The 13,485-nt window shown below is 33.4% G+C and overlaps 1 protein-coding gene across 2 annotated transcripts in view; it reads left to right on the top strand.

Moving 5' to 3' along the window:
- Window positions 1-12,598, top strand: part of ADAMTS19 (ADAM metallopeptidase with thrombospondin type 1 motif 19) — a 242,712-nt gene extending 230,114 nt beyond the window's left edge. For both annotated transcript variants that reach the window (XM_032261509.1, XM_032261570.1), the window contains exons 22-23: window positions 9,259-9,436; window positions 11,334-12,598. In XM_032261509.1, coding sequence (XP_032117400.1) covers window positions 9,259-9,436; window positions 11,334-11,485 — 330 coding nt within the window. In that variant the 3' untranslated portion in view covers window positions 11,486-12,598. The remainder of the gene's footprint in view (window positions 1-9,258; window positions 9,437-11,333) is intronic.
- Window positions 12,599-13,485: the final 887 nt, after the last annotated feature.

Genomic DNA, 13,485 nt, shown 5'->3' with positions numbered 1-13,485 from the left:
TCAGATTTACTTCTGGAATGCTCTTGGCTGAGAGGAGGGGTCCATTCAGTTCTTTGGGGGTTTAAAATTTTATGTTTGGTTTACATGGTGAAATTATCTCACGCGTACCCAAGTACAGAGAAGACTGTACTTTTCTTAGGTAGATTTAATTGATGAATATCACTAAGTCAGTAGAACAAATTTTGCTTTTAGAGACTTTGGAGATTATTTTTTGGTGGGGAAAAGGGATTATCAACATAAATTTTCCTTGTGCCTTGTTGTTTGTCTATGTCAAAAATTTGCTTAAGTCCTAAATTCTTGTGAGCAATTTTCTAAGCTGTTTACATTTGCTCTAAAGATGATTGCTTCCTTTTCACTCTAGTAAAACTGGGACATCATGATTGTGTTTCCTATTCAGAATTAAAGACTTGTACATAGAATTGATTCATGAGGTGCGTTGTTTCAAAGGTCCTTTGAGACAATATTAAACTGGGGAACAGAATATCCATCAGACAATACAAGACTCTTCTTTTCTAATTACTCTAGTCAGAAAATTTTCCTTGTAAAAGAAATTTCAATGGCAAGTTATCTGGTAAACTCTGTGTTTCTTTCCCATTTGCTGGCAAATTGATGTTGACATTTTAGCATTTTGGCTTTTAGTGGAAGACTATAGTGTGTCTTCTTTCAAATATACATTAAATTACTTGATACAGATGTGAAGAGCAAGATTTAGCATTTATTAGAAAGAGACTGAAAGAAGGGAGAAGGAAAGGGAAGGGAGAGAGAACATGCCATGGAACCTGAAGAAACACCTACTTAAAGGTCCACTTTACTCATTTGCCCTTGTTATTAAACACTTTGGAATATCATAGCATGGAAATGTAACAATAAAACTGTACAGTGCATATAGTGGAAATAACATTATATCTGGAATCAAAGGACTTGCATTTGAGGTTTGTCTCGCCTCTTATGGGGCACGTCTTTGTACCATCTCCTTGAGTCCTACCCTGATTCTCCTATTTGAATTACAAAACCCCTTACCCCAAACGTTTCTCATCTTGTCTCCAAGCTTCAATTTTTCCCATAGCACCTGTTAAAATGTAAATTATAATTTACTTTCCTCCTTTATTTTTTTGCTCTTACCCTCTCACCCATTAAGATGTAAGCTCCTGGGGGCCCCTGTTCTTGTCTGTTTTGCTTACTATTACATCTCAGTCTCGAGACAGTGGCACATTGGCTCAGTAAATATGTGTTGAATGAATGAACGAAATACATGCCTCACACTTTCCATTAGTAATGCTGTTTGGGTTATCAGAAAGATAACCAAGATATGCTATGTAAAAGCATATTGGAGGCCTGGAATATAATAGGTATTTCATATGTCTGTTCATTTGTCTTTATTGTCTAACACATGATATGTTGTAGGTTGTCTGTAGATAAGGTGACTAGATGTTTTAGTTTACCCAGGACTGTCCCAGTATCCCTAGAGTCTGGGAAAAATTATCAGCAACTTCTTTCACAAATGTTCAGATATGGATAATAAATTATATGATCACCCTATCTAAAGATGAATCACGCATGTAAATTTTCCTTAGAGCAAAAGTTCACCTCATACCATACAACCTGAGTTATACCAAAAACGAAACAAAAAAGCTTTCAAAATTCATTATTGTTTAATTTAACAGTAGAGTAGGATAACAGACTAACATGGCAGTATGTGGAAAAGGCAGATATTTCTGTCTTAACATAAAAGATATATTAGCAAGCTTCGAATATTAAATAGTGCTTAAGTGTTCGAATGCTGAATTCAGTATTTTTTAAGTTAAAACACTAATTTCAGCACTTCTTGCCTCTAAAGCCCAGGCATTTTGTGAATTTATGTGAGCCTCTAGTCTGTTTAACAGGGATAATAGTATTCATGGCCTTCATGTGAGATATTAAAATAAATATAACCTCTAACACAGTGCCTGGCATATAATAAACATGAAATAAGTGCTAGCTTCTGTTAGTATTGAGTGGAGGAAAAGCTTTCAAAAGTAGTATTGTCAGAGGCTTTGGAATCAGAGAGACTCCATCTTGAATAGGGGCTGAGTAAAATAAGGCTGAGACCTACTGGGCTGTATTCCCAGGAGGTTATGGCATTCTAAGTCACAGGATGAGACAGGAGATGGGCACAAGATACAAGTCACAAAGACCTTGCTGATAAAACAGCCTGCAGTAAAGAAGCTGGCCAAAACCCACCAAAACCAAAATGGTGATGAAAGTGACTTCTGGTCCTCCTTACTGCTCATTATACTCTAATTATAATCATTAGTATGCTAAAAGACACTCCCACCAGCACCATGACAGTTTACAAATGCGATGGCAACATCAGGAAGTTACTCTATGTGGTCAAAAAAGGCAAAGAACCCTCAGTTCTGGGTATTGCCCACCTCTTTCCCAAAAATTCGTGAATAATCCACATTTTGTTAAGCATATAATCAATAAATAACTATAAGTATACTAAGTTGAGCCATTCATGCTACTGCTCTGCCTATGGATTGGCCCTTCTTTATTCCTTTACCTTCTTGCCTTCACTTTACTCTATGGACTCACCCCGAATTCTTTCTTGTATGAGGTCCAGAAACCCCATCTCTTGGGGTCTGGATTGGGAGCCCTTTCCCATAACAGTACTATTGATTTCCTTTGATCAGAAAGCAACAAAGTGACTTTGTAGTGTAACTGGTGGCTCATGCCTGAAATCCCAGCACTTTGGGAGGCCCACATGGGTGGATCACCTGAGGTCAGGAGTTCAAGACCAGCCTGGCCAACATGGTGAAACCCCATCTCTACTAAAAACACAAAAATTAGCCAGGTGTGGTGGCAGGCACCTGTAATCCCAGCTACCTGGGAGGCTGAGGCAGGAGAATCGCTTGAACCTGGGAGGTGGAGGTTGCAGTGAGCCAAGATTGCACAATTGTACTCCAGTTTGGGTGACAAGAGTGAGACTTCGTCTCAGAAGAAAACTAAAAAATTAAAGAATTGGCTAAATATGGATGAAATTGCCCAGCTTCCATAGTGGTAGTAATCTGCTTCTAACCCAATCAATTTTATGTCATTGTGTTTTGTTAATAAATGTTGTTGAATAAAATACCAGATCCATAGAGAATCATCTCTGGTGTTTTTTTTTTTTTTTTTTTTTTTTCTATACAGGACCATGAACATAATGAGTGGTCAATAAATATTTGAAAACCAATAAATGATGTAGTATTCTGAGAGATTCAAGCAAACTATAATTTTGAGACTCTGTTAGACGGGACATCTATTTGCAGATAGCTAGGACTTGCCACAACTGTGAGCTGACAAAGTGGATACTTAGTTAATGAGATTAGAGTCTTTACTCTTATGTAGCTTCACCACTTAGAAGTTTTCACCACTTAGATGATACTAACTTTTATTAATAAATTATTTGGAATTTTACTTTCATACTAATTTAGATCTGAAACTATAGCTACGATCTACTACAATACCTTGTTTAACAAAAAGGAAAAATAAGTTTCAGGTAAATTGTTTGCTAGAGGCAAATAATCAGAAGCCACATCTCCTAATTTTGAGGTCAGAATTATTTTGGCTTTATCTTTATTGTCTGTGTGTTTTTAATCATAGTGACATTATTTGAGAAGATATTTTATTATTTAATATTGTCTTCTATAATAACAATAATAAACAGTTTAGAAGATACCTTGGGATTTCAATTGTTCTATTTCAAATAACTATTCATTTTTCACACATTTGTAATAAAAGTTTTACCAATATATATTTTATAAAGTAAACACTGGTAAGAGCTCGATATTTTATTATTAAAATATTCTAATGGAAATTAGATTCTAAGGCTAAAGTTTATTTATTTTAACAATAAAGCAAATCTATTAGTGATTAGTTTCAAAAGCAGAAATATATACTGTTTTAGTTTAATGAATTATAGGGCTTCCATTATTTCTTAGACAATATTTTTATTTCCATGTTATTCCCAAATAGTTACAAAACATAATTTGACTATAAAATGCAACTAACATCTTTTTCTAGTTCCCAAATTTTTAATTAAAGGCACTATTCAGCCATTATCTGCTGAGATTATATATTCTGAGTTATTTTGTGTCTATTGTTATTTTATGTCATTTTCAGTAATACTAAAAAATGATGTGTTACTTCATTTTGGTCATATCCTTTGCAGTTGATTATGTAAGATTGACTGAAAGTGTCAGGAATAGTCTCTGACTAATGATGGGCCTCTTTGAAATATTATTGAGAACCTTCTTTATCACATCAGAGTGAGCCCATCTTTCTAAGGCTTCGATTATTCTATTGGTTTCCCAAATATTGTGATTTTTTTTTCAAGATTTACAGCAATTTTAGGAATCGAGATTAGAACAGTATTTTGTTTTATGTAATATTAATCCCTTGAAAGTTTTAGCTAAACTGTATGACATTTCTGAAAATATTCTTCTAAGTGTGTCTTAATTTATATGATTATATTCATTGTATAGAGTGGTATTGAGATTAAGGCTTTTAAAGGAGAAACACCATGTCAAACAGTCCTCCTATAATAGCTGGAAATTACAATAAAGCTTACACTGAACTGGAAATACTCAGATCCTGCAGAAGTTTAAGAGAAAAAGTCAGGTTTTGTTCTCTGTTGTTGTTCTTTGATCTGCTATTTGCAGAAAGCTAAGAATTCATCAGATACAAAGATAATATTTCGTGGAAATATATACAGAATAAAACCTAGAAAGCTAAGTTATCTGTACATTCATGTTAATGACATACACATAAAATTCCGTTATTCTGCAGTAAGCTATTTTTATACCAGAAATATAGGCTTCTTTATTGAACATGACATAGGAACAACTCCAACATAATTTACCATGCAGCTGAGGTAACATCAAGATGAATTATATGGTACTACTTACAGATAAGAAGTAATACAAAGGGTCTCTGTTAAATACAGAACACTTATTTTTGGCCAGTAATTTCCAAACTCAGACTGCACAGCATAATCTCCTAGATGCTTTTATTAAAAATACAGATTCCCAGATCTCAGGTGCATTTATTGACTAAGAAATTCTGTCTTAAAATCCATCATTTTTTTTAAATCTCTCTTGTAATTCTGAAGTGTAGACTTAACATATGAATATAAGGTTTAATTTATAAATATTGCATAAATATGCATAGGGATTTAGGATAATGTGGAAGCTTTCATGGAGAAACTGGATTTGAGATTGTGTTTTTTGTGTTGTTTTGTTTTGTTTTTGAGACAAAGTCTCACTCTGTCACCCAGGCTGGAGTGCAGGGGTGCAATCTCGGCTCACTGCAACCTCCGCTTCCTGGATTTAAGCAATTCTCCTGTCTCATCTTCCCCAGTAGCTAGAATTACAGGCCTGCATCACAACATCTAGCTAATTTTTTTTATTTTTAGTAGAGACCGGGTTTCGCCATGTTGGACAGGCTGGTCTAGAACTCCTGGCCTCAAGTGACTGTCTGCCTTGGCCTCCCAAAGTGCTGGAATTACAGGCGTGAGCCACCACACGCAGCCTAAGATAAAGTTTTGAAAAAAGGCGTGGCATTTAGGAAAGGAGTATTAATCTCAGCACAATTGTAGAGGTAGAAATAGAAAATGTATGGAAATGATTAATTTATAAAAGAACAAATTATTTTTAATATGGTGGGATTGAATTAAAGTTAAACAGGTAAATACATGCCAGTCTGAAAGTAGTGGGATACTGGGCCTTATATTGTAGGCAATGGTAAATTCAGTAACCAAAGATTTTTGTCCAAAGAGCATACATATGTAGATAAATTTTGAAAGAATGAATTTTCAGTTAATATGTGACATTCATTGGCAGGCTGAGGACTAAAAACAAATCAAACAATAGTACATTAGATTTGAGATAATGAGGATTTGTGCAGAATGCTTCTTGTGCAAATGAAAATAAGAGATGAGCCCAATGATTATCATAATGGAAGAATTGATAGCAAAGAGAATGCAATACTAATAGTGACTTAGAAAATACAGAGGAAAAAAGTATTAAAAATGGTATATCAGTATACTTAAAAGATGACAATCAGAAAATATTTTAAATTTTTTTAATATTTTAAATATCAGAATAGTATAAACCAAGATAATTTATTTAAATGGGATTTATTAATGGTATTAATAAACCCTTTAAGCAAAATATTGCTACATCTTCTTACATAGAAAATCATATGGCTAGTAAATAAATTATTATTTTCAGAAACACAAATACATTTTCTCTCTTACATATGGTTTTAATACCATAAAATAATGGTATTTTCTCAAATTAGTATCAGCCTATTTGTATCACAAAACAAATTTAGTAATATATGTATAAAACCAAGAGACTTCCCTGGTAAAAGACTGTTATACATCAAATATATAATTTTGCAAAGTATTCTTTGCAAAATACTTTACAAATGAAAATAACATTTAGTTGAAATGCAAGAAATCTGCTAAAAGTGCACTTGATTAATAAAAGACATATATAACAAACCCACAGCCAACATCAACCTGAATGGGAAAAAAGTTGAAAGCATTTCCCCAAAAACTGGAACGAGATAAAGATACCCACTCACCACTTCTCAACATAGTAATAGAAATCCTACCCAGAGCAAGCAGGCAAGAGAAAAAAAAATGAAACATCCAGATTTTAAAAAGAGGGTTCAAATTATCTATGTTTGCTGATAACAAGATTATTTACCTAGAAAACTCTAAAGACTCCTTCAAAAGACTCCTAGACTTGACAAATGACATCAGTGAAGTTTCAGGATACAAAATCAATGAAGAAGCATGTCTATACACCAATAACATTAAAACTGAGAATGAAATCAAGAAGTCAATCCAATTTACAATAGACACACACACACACACACACACACACACACACACACACACACATTACTTAGGAATACATTTAAAAAGAGAAAGACCTCTACAAGGAGAACTGCAAAACACTGATGAAAGAAGTAAGTGACACAAACAAAAGGAAGAATATCCCATGCTCATGGATTATAAGAATCAATATCATTAAAATGACCATACTACTGACAGCAATCTACAGATTCAGCACAACTCCTATCAAATTATCAATGTCACTTTTCACAGAATTAGGAGAAAAATCCTAAAATTCCTATAGAACCCCAAAATAGCCTGAATAGCCAAATAAATCGTAAGTAAGGAAGAAAGCTAGAGCCATCACAGTACCTGACTTTATACTACAAGGCTATGGTAACCAAAATAGCATTGTACTGGTACAAATATAGATACACAGATCAAGGGAACAGAAAAGAGAACTCAGAAACAAAACCACGTACCTACAACCAACTGATCTTCAACAGAGTCAACAAAAATATGCACTGAGGAAAGGACAACCCTATTCAATAAATGATGCTGGAAAAAGATTGATAGCCATATGCAGAACAATGAAATTGGACCCCTATTTCTCACCATACATGAAAATTTACTCAAGGTGGATCAAACACTTGAACATAAGACCTGAAACTTAAAATCCTAGAAGAAACCAAAGAAAATGCTTTTGAATGTTGGCATAAGCAAAGAATTTATGAGTAAAACCTCAAAGGCAAATGCAACAAAAACAAAAAGACATAAATGGGACTTACTTAAAGAGCTTCTGCACATCAAAAGAAATAATCAATAGAGTGTACAGAAAACTAACTGAATGGGAGAAAATATTTGCAAACTATGCGTCTGACAAGGACTAATATTCAGAATCTGCAAGAAACTCAAACAACTCAACAAACAAAAATCAAATAGCCCCATTAAAAAGGGGGCAAAGAACATGAATACACATTATTCAGAAGAGCACACAAGCAGCCCACAAACATGAAAAAATACTCAACATCACTAATCATCCAAGAAATGCAAATTAAAACCAAAGTCAGAATGGCTACTATCAAAAAGACATAAAAACAACAGATGTTAGTGAGGATGCAGAGAAAAGGGAATACTTATACAATTGTTGGTAAAAATATAAATAAATACAACCACTATAAAAAATAGTATGGAGGGTTCTCAAAGACCTAAAATAGAACTACCATTTGACTCAGCAATCCCACCATTGGGTTCTATCCAAAGGAAACAAAATTATTGTATCAAAAAGACACAGGCACTCATTTGTTTATCACAGCATTATTCATATTAGCAAAGTTATGGAATCAAAGTATCCACCAACAGATAGTTGGATAAAGCAAGGGTGTGTGTGTGTGTGTGTGTGTGTGTGTGTGTGAGAAATATATGATATACACATACCATGGAATCATATGCACCCAAAAAAGAATGAAATTATGTCTTTTGCAGCAACATGAATGGAGCTGTAGGCCATTATCCTAAGTGAAATAACTCAGAAACAGAAAATCAAATATGCATGTTCTCACTTATAAGTGGAAACTAAACAATGGGTACACATGGACATAGAGACAGAGATAACAGACACTGGGGTCTCCAAAAGCAAAGAGAGTTGAAAATTTACATATTGGGTGCAGTATTCACTATTTGGGTGATGGGCATACTAGAAGCCTAAACTTTACCATTTTGCTCTATATCCATCCCCTAAGTCTATAAAAATAAAAAAGTTTAAATAATAAAAATAAAAAAGAGAAAAAAAGTGAATTTTACCTGAGAAATTCATATTATCAAATATTTTTATTAGCAAAATACTAATATCATCTAATCTAACAAGAAAAAGCAATTATTTTAATAACATATCTGGCTAAGGCATCTTGATATTGTTTATAAACATTTTAAGGCCAAAGAAAATAGAGCAGATGAGTATATTTAAGGACTGTAACAAGGACCCAGCTCTAACAGTGGACATGTGCTAACTTATGAACATCAAAGAATAAATAATAATGAATCAATTATTTGTTGCAAACTATGTATTAGACCTTTGAAAGTTGTCTGTTCAAGCATTGCTGGTGTCATTCACTCTCTTTCCCTTTAAGTCATATTGTATCTTTTCTTGATTCTTCTTTACTCTTATGCCCTTGTCATTACCCAGAACACTGTCTTAGATTGGCCAGAGGTTCTCAACAGCATTGTGCCTGACTTATGAGCATCAATGTTTCTGACCCATGTTTTGCACTGACTGTGGATGTTGCAGCTCATGTTTAATTTTCAGTAATATTTAGAGAAGGTTGCTCACATCCTAGAAAATAATAACAGCAAAAAAAAAAAAAGAACTTTAATAAACTTTGCATTTTTCCTAGTGCTCCATTACCTGTGGCAAAGGAATGCAGTCACGTGTTATCCAATGCATGCATAAAATCACAGGAAGACATGGAAATGAATGTTTTTCCTCAGAAAAACCTGCAGCATACAGGCCATGCCACCTTCAACCCTGCAATGAGAAAATTAATGTAAATACCATAACATCCCCCAGACTGGGTAAGAAGATTTAAAAAAAAAATGCTTTTGAGAAATATAGAAATGCGTATTGTAAACCTATACTGATTATTTTGGTTTAGACTTAACTGTATCCATTTAAATATGATTTCATCCAAATGGTAAGGTGGGTAAAAAAGTCCTAAAAACTTAAACTGCTTTGATACCTAAAGTTGTCCAATCAGCCAGATCCAGGAAATAATAATGCCACACCACCCAAAGTCTTCTTATAATCAAAATTTAGACTCAGATCAGTCCCACAGCAGAACTAACAATTAAGTTAATATCTGTGGAAACATGAGATTGTAGATTGGACTCCTCCATGGTTAATAGTCTTCCTTGTAATCTGGGTATAAATTATTCTTCAGAAGGACATACACTAAAAAATGTCTTTCAAGAATGGGTGCATGGATCTACACCATTAAAGAAGAAGTTCCATTTTCTTTTTAAGTTTCGAGAATATAATACTAAATAAAAAATAAATGCTAGTAATTTTGAATATATTGATGTTTATGAAATGCCTTCATATACATCCTCAATTTTTATTATTTAATTGAATCCATAATTGAGAATTCAATTATATATTTTAAGCAGTTATGGCCTGCACTTGTATAAAAAATACTAATGAATGATTTAGCATTTACACCTTTGATTATTAGTAGCTTTTAACAGCACTCCTGCCTGTCAGTGGGTTAATTTATTTTTAATACCTTTGGTTTTAACCTGTGCATATAATCTCCAGAGGAAAAATTTGAATCTACAAATTAATTTTACCAAAATGTAAGGAGCTAAATTATCATAGTTATTTTTCCAGGCATAAGACTCAATCAAATGGGAAAGTTTGGTTTCTTTATAAAAATATAAAAATTGTCGTTTTGGGGCCAAATAATTAACTAACATTCCAAAGAAATAATCACTTCAAGGTGAATAACACTAATTAAGACAGAAAGTTAAGAAATTCTGGAGCAGATGTGCTCAATCTATTTATTCAATAGCAGTATAATTTCTTTCTCCAACAATTACTTGGAGTCCTTGAAATATCATGTGGCAGAAAATAATGGAATAAAAGAAAACATTTTGTTAAAATTGCATTTTCTCTATGTATATTCCTTGAAGGTATGCCCCAAAATACAGAAGCACAATGGCTAGAAAAATCTAAAGTTTTTAAAAGCAGAATAATTATATTACACTATGATTCATTCTCATATGCAAAAGAAAGAATTGTAGCAGGAGTGACTTTCACTGTGCCTTCCAGAACACACTATTATTTTTACTAAAAGGGAGGCCAAGTCTACATGACCAAATAAATATTCTATACCAAGTTCTCATTTCAAACACTTCAGCTGTTGCTATAAATCTCAGTCTCCTGTGATGACATGCATTGATTTTTATAGAAGCCTGAAATCACAGCTCCAGATAATTCACCTAGATGTGTCTGTTATCTGGGGAAACTAGGAATATGAAATAACTGTGAGCATATTTTTCTTTGCTATTTCTTTGTAATTTCAACCACAATAATACTTATTAATTTGCATTCCCATAAAAGTAGATATATTGAGCACATTTATTTTTCTTTTTAATTTTCTCTACTAAAATTCAAAAGAAGCTTAAATGAAAGCTATAAAACTGAAGCTTAAAAGTACAACACATTGAACCTGGGAAATCTATCTTTAATAAGCCTAAAAACATTTATAAGTAAAAACATTATTCATTCTTTACTTTTGAATCACAGGAGGTCTGTATGTGTGTGTATTTCTTTATTGTTTAAATTCCAAAAGGTAATATAAATGAATCAAAGAGAGTGTACAAAATTCCCCCCACTTAAATGCTTGAAGTTTGTTTTTACTAATGACATATATGATACCTGCATGGATTGAATTCACTATGTTCTATTTCACAGCTGCTCTGACCTTCAAGTGCCTGGGAGATCAGTGGCCAGTGTACTGCCGAGTGATACGTGAAAAGAACCTATGTCAGGACATGCGGTGGTATCAGCGCTGCTGTGAAACGTGCAGGGACTTCTATGCCCAAAAGCTGCAGCAGAAGAGTTGACCTCTAGCAGGCTGTCTGGATCACAGCTCCTTGCAATTACATTATTTATAAACACACACACTAGCATGTTTTTGAGACCAAATATTATCAGATCACATATAATTTAATCAAATTAATTAATTTATTTTTTCTTTTTTGCCTGCCAAACATCCAATGTGGTGCTTGTTTTGATTACACAAACATTTTGATTTGTGCTACATGGCTTCATAAATAATTTTATATGAATGAATTAGTTGGATCCAGTAATCTAATAAAAAGAAAAAGAAAAAAGCAGATCATTATACTTAAAAAATGTTTCCTTGTTTGTTAGGGCTATCTCTAAGGTGCTACTCTCTCCTCACCAATGCCATTGAATTACCCAGAATGTATACTGACTTAGCATAATAGTTTAGTTATATCTGAAGAGAAACTATTTTTGGTTTTTGGTGTCCTGCTGCAGCATTAGCCCATTTTCTGTAATCTGCAAGAGATGTGCAAACATAATGAACCTCATAGTGTTGAACAGGTTTTTAGAGAATGTATTATGAATTTGGTTCAGATTTATAGACATCCATAGGAAAAATTCTGCTGTAATTATAACCTTATTTTGATAATGGAAAAGTCAGAATAGAGACTTTGATCATGTTCATGAACATGTACTTGAACACAAATATTGTAACAATGAAACACTGTAATGATTTACACTGAATCACAATTGCACTGTTGATATAGTGTAGAGAAATCGTTAGAAATGGTAACATCCTACAAAAATGTGTATTATTTTAACATATTGTCATTAGCTTTTAGCTTTTCTTAAATATTTTAACAAAGAAAACATTGATCCACCCATTTCCCTGTATCTTTTTAGCAGATTTATTAAAGAGCATAGTACTTAGCCTTACGAATCATAATTAGAAAATTTACTAATATTTCTCAGCCTTTTCCCTAGGAATAAGGAAAAACAGAAAGCATAAATACTGTGGTAGTTTCATTGTGTTTTTCTTCCGTTTAAAAATTTAAAAGTTTTACAATTCTGTGAAACGTTCAAAATCCAGCTTAAAATTTTTCTTGTGAGAAAATATTGTACATGATTCACATGATTTCTTAGAGTTTTCAATAAAATATGTGAAATTTGCCATCGAGAGACAATTCTTCATAGTCTTGTCACATATCTACATGTCTGACATACAAAGGTACTGTCTACTTTTGTCCTGGAGTATCTCCTAAAGGATGTTTGTATAGTTGGAAGATAGTATCTGTCTTGGGAGCAAAGGACAAATATGCTTCTCATTATAAAAGTTTCAGGTTCCCTAAAATTGGGGTTTCTTTACTATAAGACAGCCCAATGCATGTGCTGATGTCACCTGGCTCTCTTCATGTCACCCTGTGGGAAATGGGGCTCAGGGATCTAGTACAGGAAAAGCTGAATCCCTGGCTACTGCTATTGCTGTGAATAATAAAGTCATTTGTCTCTAACCCAGGAGTTTCATGTCTTCTGCCCTGAAATCATAATGGGCTAACTTGTTAAATTGCAAGCAGGGTAAAACCTCAAGCTTCACAGTTCTTAAATTTCTCTCTTTAATATTTTTCACCCTCATTGTAATAAATGGGTTTTAATATTGAGGTCACTTTTTTCTAGATTGACCCTTCCTATGTAAGTCCTTTAATTTAATTGCTGAGCTCCGGGGTTAACCAATATCAACAAATTTTACGTGAGATAGTAGATGAATGGGACAAGAAAAAATTAAAACAGTAAGAGGAGACACTCTCAGTTCCATCTCTTGATTCCTGAATCCATAAATCTAGGTAGAAATAACACCATGTACTGGTTGATAATTCAGAAAATACACATCTTAGAAAACATTATCTCAGACCTCCAAAGTGTTTTTGTACACCTGGTAAGAGACTAAATCTTTCTTAAAAAGACGTATCATTCTGTTAGGCCATCTGCTTCAGGGTGATGGGGAGCATGGTAATATGAAATATGTACATGAAGATGAGCCCCTTGCCACATTTTATTT

This window comes from Sapajus apella, unplaced genomic scaffold (genome assembly GCF_009761245.1).
Source record: "Sapajus apella isolate SASKATOON/1434 unplaced genomic scaffold, GSC_monkey_1.0 scaffold1, whole genome shotgun sequence".
In the NCBI taxonomy this organism is placed as follows: domain Eukaryota; kingdom Metazoa; phylum Chordata; class Mammalia; order Primates; family Cebidae; genus Sapajus; species Sapajus apella.
This window is presented reverse-complemented; position numbering and strand designations above follow the sequence as displayed.